At 34.9% G+C, this 14598-nt stretch overlaps 1 protein-coding gene across 5 annotated transcripts in view; it reads right to left on the minus strand.

The window, feature by feature from the left end:
- Positions 1-14598, minus strand: part of LOC115220997 (WD repeat-containing protein 60) — a 105997-nt gene that overhangs the window by 65985 nt on the left and 25414 nt on the right. For 3 of the 5 annotated variants that reach the window (XM_036510231.1, XM_036510233.1, XM_036510232.1), the window contains 6 exons: positions 9880-9966; positions 8114-8200; positions 6990-7070; positions 4729-4779; positions 3610-3666; positions 1009-1065 (listed from right to left, as the gene is read on the minus strand). In XM_036510231.1, coding sequence (XP_036366124.1) covers positions 1009-1065; positions 3610-3666; positions 4729-4779; positions 6990-7070; positions 8114-8200; positions 9880-9966 — 420 coding nt within the window. The remainder of the gene's footprint in view (positions 1-1008; positions 1066-3609; positions 3667-4728; positions 4780-6989; positions 7071-8113; positions 8201-9879; positions 9967-14598) is intronic. The other 2 variants (XM_036510235.1, XM_036510234.1) reach the window with 1 other exon arrangement.

The raw sequence follows: 14598 nt of genomic DNA on the forward strand, positions 1-14598 counted from the left end.
ACTGGTTCCAATGTAAAACATTGTTCCTCATTTCACCCATTTAAAATTTTTTTTTATTTATTTAATACATTCATCTTGTGTTCTTAATGTAATCAATTCTATATTTCAAACTTATTTCTATTCTATGCGTTTACTAATTCTCCTCCATTCTCCGTCTGCAACTGTGATTGCTCATGAAACCCACAGCCTTTTATCAGCTGGAATCAGTAAAAATGGAATTTCTCTAAGGATATTTATTCAAGATGTTTGGCATCTAAAATGGAACTTATTCACCATATTTCAGAAAAACCTGAATTTTGAAAGGTAACCCCTCTAACAGCAGTAATGTGATACAAATACTTCACCTATTTTTTTCCTTCAGTAGTTGGAGGTCTGAATTACCTGTCCTGTGGAAAGTTAGAAAACTAATGTTTCTTTTGAGAAACTTACTCGCTTTTAAGTGCTTAGATCAGACTAGAGAATTATGTAGAGTTCCTAACTTGACATACAGCCAGTTGCCAAAAATACTCCTACCTGTGTCAGTGAGTACCAGTGGAAAATGTTTTCTAGAAAAAAAACTGAAAAATAATTACGATGTTGGTAAAGGTAATGTTTTATAAGAATATCTAATGAGACAATGGTTAATAACATCTTCTAATTCACACCAGCTTAAACCCAACCCTGCCCACCACCACCATATACAAATGGATTTTGAGTCACTCACCTAAATTTCCTACATGTCTCTCAGTTCTCTCCCAGACCCAGCCAATCTATATAAATTTTGTTGTGTATAGAGAGATTCATTACACAAATTTACATAAAGAATCTTGCAAACCAAATACAAACATGAAGAATCTATCATCATCATCATCATCATCATCGTTTAGTGTCCGCTTTCCATGCTAGCATGGGTTGGACGGTTCAGCAGGGGTCTGGGAAGCCAGGAGGCTGCACCAGGCCCAGTCGGCAATGTTTCTACATCAAAGTTGAGTAGTTTTCAAAATTAAAATTATTAGAAAATAAATTTACTTCCTCATTTTTTTTCACAGATTCTTTCTGTTTTCTATGTTTTTTCTCCGTTTCTCTCTGAAATGAAAACAGTGAAAATATTTAAACAACATTTGTAGGCTGAAGAATATAGTTTGGGAGAAATTGCAAACAGCTATTGATAAAACTTCAAAATTCAAAATTTCTGTTATTGGCAGGAGACTTTAATGTTAAGGTTGGTGAAGATAATGAAAACCTAGAATGTTATGGATGAGTGAAAATGGAGATTCAATGAAGCAAAATGACGAAAGCCTTGTGGAGCTTTGTATGATCCTAAATATTAATAGAAGGAATTTTAACACACCCACACTCACCACCACTGAATCTTTGAATCCACCTGGAATTTTCCAAGTAGATGCAGAATAACAAGGGAAACTTTCTCTACATAAACCAAAACTTTTGGATATCATTATTAGATTTAAGAGATTACAGAGGACGATAATCTGCCTTGTGGTAGAATGAAATGCCACAGCAGAAGAAAAATTAATAACCAAACAGAGAAAACAAATTTCTAAAGAAAGAAAAAAAATAAGTAAAATTCAGAATTTGAAAAACAAAAAAGAATATTTAAAAACTAAAGGAATTGTCAAAGAAGGGATTTTGTCCAGAAATGCAATGGAGGAGCAAATTTAGAGAAGAGCAAGAAAACCATTAACATTATTGGATATGAATAATCGGATTATAACATGTGGGTCTTGCTTCGTTTTGCAAAGCTGCTCCATGTGATTGAAGAAGAGAAAGTAAAGAAACAAGTGAAGGATGAAGAAACGGACAAGACAGCATCTGGGAATAACGAGGCAAAAGAAGGCAAAATACAAAACGGAATCGATTGTTTATCCCACTGAAACAAGGAATATTTAAATTGAGATATTCTGTGAAGCTGTGGTCTTCAACCTGTTTGTTTTTTTGCATCATAGACTCAGGAATCACACACATGACAAAACAAAGTGCATAAATATATAAATATTAATTATTACATACATGTGATACATGTGTATATTACATAATACATGTGTATATTTCATAATACACGTGTATATTACATAATACACGTGTATATTACATAATACACGTGTATATTACATAATACACGTGTATATTACATAATACACGTGTATATTACATAATACATGTGTATATCACATAATACACGTGTATATTACATAATACATGTGTATATTACATAATACATGTGTATATTGCATAATACATGTGTATATTACATAATACATGTGTATATTACATAATACATGTGTATATTACATAATACATGTGTATATTACATAATACATGTGTATATTACATAATGTATGTGTGTATTACATAATACACGTGTATATCACATAATGCACGTGTATATTACATAATACATGTGCATATTACATAATACACGTGTATATTACATAATACATGTGCATATTACATAATGCCTGTGTTATTACATAATACATGTGTATATTACATAATACATGTGTATATTACATAATACATGTGTATATTACATAATACATGTGTATATTACATAATACATGTGTATATTACATAATACATGTGTATATTACATAATGCGTGTGTATATTACATAATACATGTGTATATTACATAATACATGTGTATATTACATAATGCGTGTGTATATTACATAATACATGTATATATTACATAATACACGTGTATATTACATAATACATGTGTATATTACATAATACATGTGTAATGCAAAGATACCCTACAGATGGTGATAGTCAATAAAAGAGAAATACAATTTGTTCTTTTTGTGCAGCCAGGTACCAAATAATCCATGGTCTGCAGCTAAGTGGTGGGGACTGTTGCTTGGAGGAACTAAAAAGGAAAATGATTAAAATTGATGGAAGATAAATGAAATATGAAATGAGCAGCCGACCAGGATATAGAGAGATTTTGGTCAATTCAAACTGAAATCTTCTTCAAAATTTTGGGCAATGGAAAATGATCAAGTTAAATATGGAGATGAATTAGTCAAAATGAAATTAGCAAACAAAGCAATCAATTAACCAAATAGAAAATAAATTTTAGCATTTCACTTGTGGCACTCACTTCCATTTATGAATGCTAGGACCGTCCATCATACAGAAATGCTGTTTAACAATAGAATATGGAAAAGAGAAATGGCACCAAATAGCAAAGAAAGGCAATTCTAGAGATAACTGTATCTAGAGATGAGTAACACTTCTTTTTGCAGTGGCATCAGTATTTTGCAAGATTACATTTAACAGAGTAGTGTTTCCTACCAATCTGTTATTTATAGAGAGGACATTTCTACCATTGGTCCACAACATTCTTTCACAAAGCATATGCCAGCCATTGACATGTTCAGTCTAACATGTCTCTCTCTTCTGCAATACATATGGTAATGCTTTTACAACCCAATTGCTTTCTAAATGATGTTGTCTTCAAATGTCAACTGTTCATTTGCACATTCTGAAGATTGAACTCCATTCTTTGGACAAAATATTACATCATTTCAACCTCTTCAAATGTTGGTAGAAATGAATACAAAAACAGTAATAGATTAAATTTAATACCACCTTCATTATAACTTACCGATTCTATTATATCATGACTTTTTGACTTTTTCTCATGCTTCTGTTTCCTTGATTCCTGCCAACAAGTAAATAATTGGAATTATTAAACCAAACCTATTCTATTATATTAGACAGTCCGTCATACTTCAAAAGCATCCACATAACTATGGAAACCTTAAAGAAAATAATGAACTCTGAACAACTGTGTCTGTAAGAAATTCTACTCACAAGCTAAATTAATCGTTAAAACTGTTAAGGTAATTAATAACAAGATTTAAGAATTTTACTTAATCTAGTTTGTAAAATATTTATGATGGGGAATAGTATTTCTCTGGAAGGGAGCAATTAATCAAACTAAGAGATGTATCCTTAAAAAAAACTGATGACCAATTTCTGCCAGGATTTCATTGAAGTCCCCAAGAATGTTATAAATCATGATTATCTGCTCCTTGCCAGTTATTAAGAATCTATTTACCTCAATAACAATCCACACCAGAAATTTAAATAACTATAACACAACAACTGTTTGAAGAGCTGAAGTGGAAACCTAATTTTAAGGATACAGTTTTGGCAATGTTACATATGTAGAATTTGCCTGGTATCAGTAGCAACTTCCATCTTCCCAGGATCACCATATAATAAATATCAATGGAAGTCAAGCTGAAACTGATGAAATTTAAACTTACAAGATGAACGGATACAACCAAATACTGCAACAGACTCTGCCATTCCTTGCAGTTTTGAAGGAGACTTGGCACTACTTTAGCATGTGATCTATCACAATAGCCATAGGTTGTACTATGAAATGACCTGCTCTGGGTCAGAGTAAGTGTGTAGGGTTAAGGTTAAACAACATGCCGAAGTGGCACTGAAGACTGTGTATGGTTACTTAACCAGAGAAAAAAAACTCAAAATGTACTGAAGTCGAACCTTAAAAATCTTAAAAAGAATACATTAGGTATTGTAATTCTAGATACACTAAATCTGGTAAAAATATAAAAGGAATGGTTATGGATTGGTCCAAATAATAATAATAATAATAATAATAATAATAATATACACAAGCATAACTCCAAATCAATTAACAAAATAATACAGAGAATAATTAATAATATCAATTATGGGTTGGAATGATTACCTTTGCATAACTGCTGCTCTCTTCCTGATGCAGTAATCGGACATCATCATCCTATTAAGTACCAATTAATCCAAAATTAAGGTCTCTTTAAAGGTATGTCCATGCATGCATCCATCCATCCATACATACATAATGAAATGTATGATAATGAACAACCATGTTCTAAACGCTTTACATGAAAGCAAAGTTTAAAAACTTTTCAATTTAAGAAACAAATTGAGGGTGATGGGGAAGCATAAAAATAAAGAAAAAAATCATAAATTGTTTGTTAAAGAAGTGGTGAATGTCATAGAGTAGAAATATTTTTTTGGTTGTCTGATGAAAATGTGACAAATTTTAATTCACCGTTAGAACCATTTTGGCATTATTTACAAGTCAATGACAAACTTCAGTTCTCTTGCTAAGCCTGCTATAATTAGCAGTCAAAATCTCTCAAATTACACCCTGTCTTTAAAAAAATCAGAAAGACACATTGGATGAGATAGTTCTAGATATCCCTAAAAAGACAAGATAGTCATGGCTAGAATTCCTTTGATCATAGATTGGTTTTTATCAGCAGCAACAATTAATCAAGACAAAATCATTTGTTCATTAACACAATTGTATTAATTATCATGCAAATTAATTAAACTTAGGTTTCCTAATTCTTGAGATACATAAGGAAGTAAGTTTCCTCTGGTGTGGTTGATCTGCTGCAGTTCTCTCTATTCCTGTCCGGTCCTTGTGCATTTGAGGTCTTCCTGGAATGCCCAGTGACAGATGTTCTTGGGCTGGCCCTTTTAACATTTTCCTTCTTCTGGTGTCCCCATCATTACAATCTTATCATGTCAAGTTGCTGGCAGGTGCAAAATATGATTTGCCAGGTGAAACCAACACAATGCCAAGATGTCTTGCAGTACTTTACAGAAAAATTTGCTCATTTGTAATTCTGTCAGGTGACTTTGAGGACTTTTCTTAGACATTGTTAGTAAAACATGTCTAACTTCTTGGTCATGTTTGTTGCACTGCAACTTTAAATGGTCATATTTTCCCCTGACATTAAGCAGGCAATCACATGCTTGTCTAATGCAAGTTATAAGTCAGTTTCTTCATGAAATAATGACTTGTAGTTTTAACTCATAAAGCACTGGGATTTGAACTTACATAGCATGGAGTGCTGAGCACATTTTCTGAAAAGGAGACGACCATGCACACATCAAAAACAAAAAATAGTTAAAAGATCTTGTTAGTATATAATGGTGGCAAGTTTTACATCATCTGAAGAGTCATTAGTTGAACTATTAGTCCTCTTGCATTCTGTGGGGTATCAGAGTGTTTGATTGACATTAAACCCCCAACAAAAGCCCATAAATTAAATGTATCTATCTGGGCCACAATCGTGGTCTGTTGACCTCTGCCTGGTGGTCATGATTGCAGCCTGTTGCGCTTTATGTGTTAAATTTTAGGCTAAGGCCTACATTTCTGTCTCATAAGATTTCATAGATAAACCTTCTTTTTTCTGTTTATTATATACAGTTTTTCAACTAATCAAGGCAACTTTCTCTCTTTTATTGTCTCAAGGAACCAAAACTTTCTCCATGAAATTCATTAATTTAAAAAGCAAAATCTCCCCCTTGGACTTTGAGTGTCATCACGACCAACGTGAATTATAGTTTCTGTCATTCAGCACTCTGTTGCTCCAGTTCACTCAGGTGTGGAAATGAGTTGCAATGTTATTGGAGCCAAGCTGTAGCTACCTTTGCCTTTCTCTTGAATAATATCGATGGCATGGAAAGGGGTGGCTGATATGCATGAGTGACTGCTGGTCTTCCATAAACAGACTTGTACCTTAGAGGGAAACCTTTGAGGTACAATCCATGACCAAAGGAGATCTTTACCCTTTACCCGGTTCAGTACTCTATTTCTGTGACTCAACTGGGGCAGCATTTACTTCTAGTTAAGAATTAGGTTAGTTTACAATTCTATATTTAAGAGATGAGGAATTATGTACATTATTTACATTTGACGGATATTTGTCCTCATCTTGTTTGTTGTAAACACAACATTTTGGCTGATATACCCTCCAGCCTTCATTGGGTGTCTTGGGGAAATTTCGAACCTGGGTTCTCATTCCTTAGGTATTTTTTGATGTTATTATTATTATTATTATTGAAAAATATATATAGAAACTATATATCTTAAATGGCAGTGGATCCAACTACAAAATTATATGCTCCTCCAACATTTCTCTGAATATATAAAACTCTTAATAATTTACTTACCTTATAATTGTAACTTTTTAACTTTTTAGCCTCTTTTTTTGCTTGTCTTTCTTGTTTCAGCCGCAGTTTCTCCTCTTCTTCCTGAGTGCAGAGAAAATACGTTAAGAATCACTGAATCCAAAACAAAAGTTTGTCACTAACACAAATATGAAGATCTCCTCAGCTTGAAGATACAATGATGCTTGGATAATTATTTTGTGGTCATCAACTTCAAAGCATTATGTAACTGAGCTGTGTCGGTCACAAGCATTATCTATATTTAAATAAATATCCTTCTTTATCGCAACTGGCATTTGACAAAACTGAGGCAAGAGCCACATTTAAGTCTTGTTCCAACAAGCTGCAATAAAGACATTCCAGACTACATCCAGAAAAGGACCAACTGGTTGATTGGTATAAAGTTGCTCCAGCCCTTAGCTAACAAGTACACTGTCTGTTCATCAGATATGACTGGACCTAAGACATCCCCATTCAAGGATTCCTACGTTGTTCATCTTTCTTCTTCTCATTGGTCATGTATCCAATTTCCAGACCTTGCACTATCTACAACATCCAGTCCTTCTTTATATGAATGCCATCCCACTGGAACCTCCTCTTTGGTTGTATCTTTCTCACAAGTGTTGACTTGGAATAGTTCAAAAGGAGCATTAACAATTGGATCCCCTTCACCTAAAGCCAGAAAATAACAAAAAAGAAAGAATAGTTGGAAGTCCATGGCTGCAGGAAAAACATCTGCAAGGAGAAAGAGAGAGAGAGAGATGGAAAGGAAGGGGAGAAAGAGTGGAGAGAGATAGAGACGGGGAAGGAGAAAGAGAAAAAGAGAAAGGAGAAAATAGAGAGGAGGAGAGAAAGGAAGAGAGTTTTCTTCTTCTAGGTGTGAAGGGAAAAGGAAAATCCTGTTGTTTTAGGATTTAGAGACCATCTTGGATACAAAATTCTAAATCAGCATCTTCTGCTGGTCCTAAACCAGAAATAATTACTAGTTTTATTTTCTTTTGCATGTTGTTTCTGCTTCCGGAATATTCTTATTTTCATTTTGAAAAAAAGCAGAAACTGTAAAGAGCTTTCAGAAAAGAATAAAATAAAATGAACACATAAAATTCCAAAAGATGGTCAAGTCATACTTCTCTCAGTAATTCTCGTTTTTTGGCAGCAAAATCTTTTTCTTTTTCACGTTGAATCATAGTTTCCATCCGCTCTTTTTTCTCAGTCTAAAAGTGAAAGTTTTACAAAAGTTAATTAACAAATAATTAATAAAATACACAATATTTTAATACAGATACAGGCATGGCTGTGAGGTTAAGAAGCCAGCTTTGCAATTGTGTAGTTTTGGGTTCAATCTCATTATGCAGCACCTTGGGAATACTCTACCATGGGCTGACCAATGCCTTGTGAGTGAATTTGATAGATGGAAACTGAAAGAAGCCCTTTGTATATGCACATGGGTGTGTGTGTATGTACATGCATGTGTATGTTTGGGTTTGTTACCCACCACTACATGACAACCAGTGTTAGTTTATTTATGTCTTAGTAACTTAGTGGTTCAGCAAAAAGCGACTACTGGAATAAGTACCAGGTTTAAGAATTAAGAACTGGAGTTGATTTGTTTGACTAAACTCTTCAAGGTGTTGCCCCAGTATGGCCGCAAACCAGTGATTGAAACAAGATAAAAGATACAATGACAAAGAAACAAGTAATCCTTTCTACTCTAGGCACAAGGCCTGAACTTTTGGGGGGAGGGGATCAGTTGATTAGATACTGTAGTCAAAAGAAATGAAGTGAGCATACTTCACTGGATGTGTAATATTAGTATGTATGAACGACAGAGTACAAATGATCTGAGAGCAAAACAAGGAATCAGGCTTGGAGTGCAAGAGTATGCTCACTTCATTTCTTTTGACCATCATTGTTATCCTTACTTGAATTACTTCCACTTTCTGTCCCCTCTTTCATAATAAGGTTGCTCAAGCATTATTAATTTAGGGTCTGGTTTGGCTGTATGTTACATTTGTATTTAGTTCTTTCATTAGTAATTTCTTTAGGTGGCAAACTGGCAGAAACGTTAGCATGCCGGACGAAATGCTTAGTGGTATTTCGTCTATCTTTATGCTCTGAGTTCAAATTCCACCGAGGTTGATTTTGCCTTTCATACTTTCAAGATCAATAAAATAAATACCAGTGAAACACTGGGGCTGATGTGATCAACTTGTCCCCTTCCCCACATTTCAGGCCTTGTGCCTAGAGTAGAAAGGATTATTTCTAATTTCCTTTGAGGTGGCAACCTGGCAGAATCGTTAAGCACTCCGGACGAAATACTTAGTGGTATTTCATCTGTCTTTATGTTCTGAGTTCAAATTTCGCCAAGTTCGACTTAGCCTTTCATCCTATCAGGGTTGATAAAATAAGTAACAGGTGAATATTGGGGTTGATCTAATCAACTGGCCCCCTCCCCCAAAATTTCAAGCCTTGTGCCTAGAGTAGAAAAGACTGTACTGGTTTCATGTACATGTAATACATATGAAGGGAGACAGTTTGGAAGAAGTAGTGGAGGGCTGCTCTCAAGGGGTTGAACTTTATTAAAAAGTTGAAAAGTGACTGCAACAAATGGCAAAGTGCTGTGAAGGGAAAGGCTTGTCGAACTTATGCAAGTAAGGGAAAATGAAGATAGAATTATAAAGATAATGGTGGGTTTCTGGATAAATGTCACTCAGAAGGCTTTTATTAACCTGGGCCTAGAGAAGATAACACTTTTCCTGAGATGTCACATCCTACTACTACAGTGAAGCTGGTACCATTATTTCAAATAAGACTAAAGAGCAACAAATTAAAACTAGTTAAAATTGGAATTTTAGTCTCATTAAACAAAAAGAGGAAAACATTTTCACTTCACCTCATCTGTGTAATGAGTTGATTTCTTGGCAGACAGTTGGCCTGATTTGCTTTTCTCTGGGTGGCTTTTTCGTTTTGAATCAACTTCCTGAATTTAAAAGGGTAAAATAAAATATTAATTATTAACAACTGATACCAAACCAGAGATAAAAGAGGGTTTTTTTTACTTCTATATACCACGATGTCTCCCAGATCTTATAACTTTAAATCTGGTTTCCTAGTTAAGAAAAAAGATAGCTAACAGTACAATATATTTCTTTTCCATAATGTCTAACAATGATTTTTCTCATTTTGTATTGTTTAGAGGATTTACACAAGAACATATAACAAATCTGTAAACTATAATGTGTCTTGAATGGCACAACAATGCACTATAGTAACAACGGACTATAATAACTAAATATAATTTAGCCATCCATCCTCTGATATAATATTTCGGAATATAAAAATTCCTTCTTCAGATATCCCTAGGAATTGATTGAGTCACTGCTATAATCAGTATTTCTTTTTCTGGAAGTGTCTCTGCAGTGGTCCCACGAAGCTCCTTCCGGAATTCCTCATGAGAAGTGCATGAGGGCAGCCATGTCTCAAGCTCGTGTGTGCTGGCACATCTGTAGCGCTGCTTCTAATTTATGTATCATATGTGCAGTTTCCTTTTTTTCTTTTATTTTTGTCATTTCATACCCTCCATCAAGCATCTACCATACTCTGAATGCCTTGCTTCACTGGGCATAGATACATTGAAGTTCCAACGTCTGGTAACTGACTCGGTAAACACCCACAAAATTATTAACCATCATCCTGAACACTTTTTGAGAGAGAGAGTGAGAGAGAGAGCAGATGTGGATCAGAGGGTGGAGCATGTGTTTGGGTGATATAATACCAAACAGATGGGTGGCCCTTCTTTAGTTGCAACCTAGGCAGTGTGTTGCCTCTAAAATTCAACCTTAAGTGATAAAGATAAAGGCTGACAGTTCTACAAGCAGCAAGAAAAACCATCCCTCTTATGTACAAGAAGTTCTTTCCCTAAATTTGCTTAAACTAAAAAACCTCGTTCAATAGTTATGTCAATGAAATCTCAGCTAAAGTCATTGGAATTGCATCATGTATTTTAAAATAATACCTTTTTTCTATACATTTCTGTGTCAACAACTCAAGACAACTGTCCAACTGTCGGTGCAAGAGCTTAAAACACAATCTCTTTCATACAGGACACAAAATCTTTAGATTTAGTCACTTCTCAATTCTTTTGTGACAATATTTCTAATGATATACACTGTTCTCATGTTCCGATGACTTTTAAAAATAACAAACTTCCTTATTGAGCTAATCTTTGGAAAACTCTCATCATAATTTTATGTCTGTTTTTCCATGCTAACATGGGTTGGACAAACCTTCTCCAATAAAGCCTCTCTTCACATGTTCTAGTCCTTTGTCACCTCCTTTATGAGGCTCAACCTTTTATCAATCAGCTTTCACCACTTCTTATATTTTCTTTTGCCTTCCACTTTGATTGCTTGGTACTTCATTCTTCAACTCTCCATACCAAGCTGGAACATAGTCTGGAGAGTCTGCCACCATAGTGTGTTCATACCAGCACAATCTCCTCTCTTACACAATATATTTGATTCTTGATGTCCAATTTTTCTTTCAGTTCATTTGTACTTTGTTGTCCAATGAACACTCACATACCATGTCCAGTGGAGTGTGCTCCCTTCTTTTTTTAACCTTTGCATACCCCATCACCACTGCCCTCAATGCCTCTTTCATACCATGCAACATTGCACTTTGTACACAAAGTATCATATTATCTGCCCAACTTAAAAAGTTTGTATATAAAATAATACAAAGCTTAAATTTTAACATAAACACTTCAGAACAGATGGTTTTGTATTACAGTCCCAAGATGGTTGATATGAAAGAGTGGAAAGGATGTGACTCTCAATCTATCCATGAGATTTGCTATACTGATCTCTGTCTTCCAGAGAACAAAGGAAGGCCCTCTGGATTACTTGTTCCACTAGTTCAATAGACATACGCAATTTCACTCAACTCCGCAACTACAGTCAGCGCTTGGAAAAAAATATCCAAAACAACATGCTGAACAGATATCATGAAATGAAAGTACACACGTGCACACATGAATGAATGCACACAAACATGTTTATTATCTAAATGGCCTAATTCATACTGGTATGAAGTAAGTGATAGTATCTGTGGCAGAAGTACCACTTAAGAGCAAATGTAGACATAAATTTAGAGACACAGCTGTATCTGTAGATAAGAACAAGGTTTTCTCTCAGTTTCTATACAAAGAGTAGATTGTAAAATACATATGTCAGCAATGCAGTGGATTATAAGTAATGAAACTGAAACAGCTGTGACTAATGAATCAACAGTGTTGAGCTGTTAGATACTAGCTGGTTGCAAATGGACCGAATGATGAAGTGTCAGTCATTAGTTCAGTTCAGTCGATTCTTTGATTGGTTTGGAAATGGATGGTAATTGTCAAGTGAAATTGTTTCGCAAATAATTACTAAATGTTAACTGGGGTATGTAAAAGAAAATTTTGATCAAAGTAATTTGGAATTGAACGGCAAAAGTTACAACTCAGCAATGAACTGACAAAGACACAGAAGACAGGGAGAAACATATTCTACGCAAATAAATAGAATTTAACCATTTAATAATCAAACTCTTTAAAATTAAGACACCTTAAAAAGTACAATTATTTCAAAGACCTAATACATTACAATATTATATATAGACTAGCAGTATCGCCCGGCGTTGCTCGGGTTTGTAAGGGAAATAACTATATAAGCATTTTTAGAGAGTTATAGACAAAAAATAGCAAAAAAATGCATTGAAAATGGAAAAAAAAATGGTAATTTTTTTAAAAATCGTTGACTCATCGTAGACATTTTTAGAGAGTTACTTCCCTTATATAAGATCAAAAAGATGCATCAAAATGGAAAAAAATTATGGTAATTTTTTTTTTAAATTGTAGACTCATCGTAGACGCGCGCTAATACCCAGAAGGACTCGATATGAATCACAACTATAAGATACCCGGTTTTGGTTAAACTGCACCGCAAAATGTGGGAGTAGTTAGGAATCTAAATCGTAGGAGACAGACACACAACTTCACTTTTATATATAAAGACTAGCAGTATCGCCCGGCGTTGCTCGGGTTTGTAAGGGAAATAACTATATAAGCATTTTTAGAGAGTTACTTCCCTTATAGATGCCAATTCGGGCTTTCTTAGCCATTTCTGTTTTGGTGTCTTCAAGCCATGAAGTCGTTGTTCTAAAAGAACGCTGGTCTCCTTGACAACGCTTTACGACGTTGATTTCCTTACACTCCCTTCCCCACAGCTTCACGAGGGAGGGAAGAAGGGGGAGAAGCAAACAGGTGCAGGTGTGACCATGGACGCCAACTCCGCCGCCATCGACACACGAAAAATTATGCATTAAAATGGAATAAAAAATGATGTTAAATTATTTTTAAAATCGTAGACTCATCGTAGAGGCGCACTAATACTCAGACGGGCTCGATATGAATCACGACTATAAGATACCCGAATTTGGTTAAACTGCACCGCAAAATGTGGGAGTAGTTAGGAATCTAAATCGAAGGGGACAGACACTCACACAACTACAGTTTTATATATATAGATATACTAGCAACTAAGCCTGGTTTCACCTGGTCAGTTTGGATGATGTGGCTGTAAAACCTGCTCTGTGTAAGCATTTGACTTGTTTGGGCACGCTTACGTTAAAAAACAATTTTAGAATGACTTTTTTCTGTCAAAACGCTAAAAATAACTGATGAGCAAAAAAAAAAACAACCAGTATTTAACCAAATCATAAAATTAACCCAAATACTAAACGAACAAAGTTGAACCATCCCCCTTCCATTGCACGTGCACACACACATTCACATCCTCCCCCCTTACATACACACATATATTCACACGGAGTTGAAACGCTGTTTGATTTATTTTTTTCAGCGTACAATTTTCATCATCCCACTACCAATTATGACATCACCCCTTTCTTTCTCATTCATGAACACAAGAGTATTATAGTAGATTATCCTGGTAACCATGGGAGCTATGAAAAAATACAAAGCCCAGCATCACCATTAGATCATTCTACACATCTGTGTAATTTTTCGTGCAATTCCACCCAGCCATTTGACTGTGAATCCAACAACAAGAACGAATCGCCCATGTCAAATTTAAATGGATAGATAACATGAGATTATGCATGCATGGTTGCTTTTCATATAACACCAGCATGGGCGCCTTCCATGTGGCACTGGCACCTTTCACATGGCACCATTATCTTCCATGTGGCACCAGCACCGGTGCATTTCACAGAGCAGCAGCATGGGTGCTTTCCATGTGGCACCAGCACGTGTGCTTTGCACATGACACCAACATGGTTGCTTTCCATGTGGCACCTGCATGGGGGGGCTTTAAAATTCAAGAGAATGGCTAATCGATTTCTCTATTTTATATTCTCGATATCATCTGTCATATGATGAATTAGTAATAATGCTGAAGAGGAAGTGAACGATTGATGATGACGATGACAATAAAAAAAATTATGATAATAATCATACTGATAATAATAATGATGATGATGTCAACAAAAATAACAACAGTTATTTCATTAGCAAAGCCATTTACCAAAAACCAAAACTCAAACAGAAGGA

This window comes from Octopus sinensis, linkage group LG17, assembly GCF_006345805.1.
Source record: "Octopus sinensis linkage group LG17, ASM634580v1, whole genome shotgun sequence".
NCBI classification, from domain to species: Eukaryota; Metazoa; Mollusca; class Cephalopoda; order Octopoda; family Octopodidae; genus Octopus; species Octopus sinensis.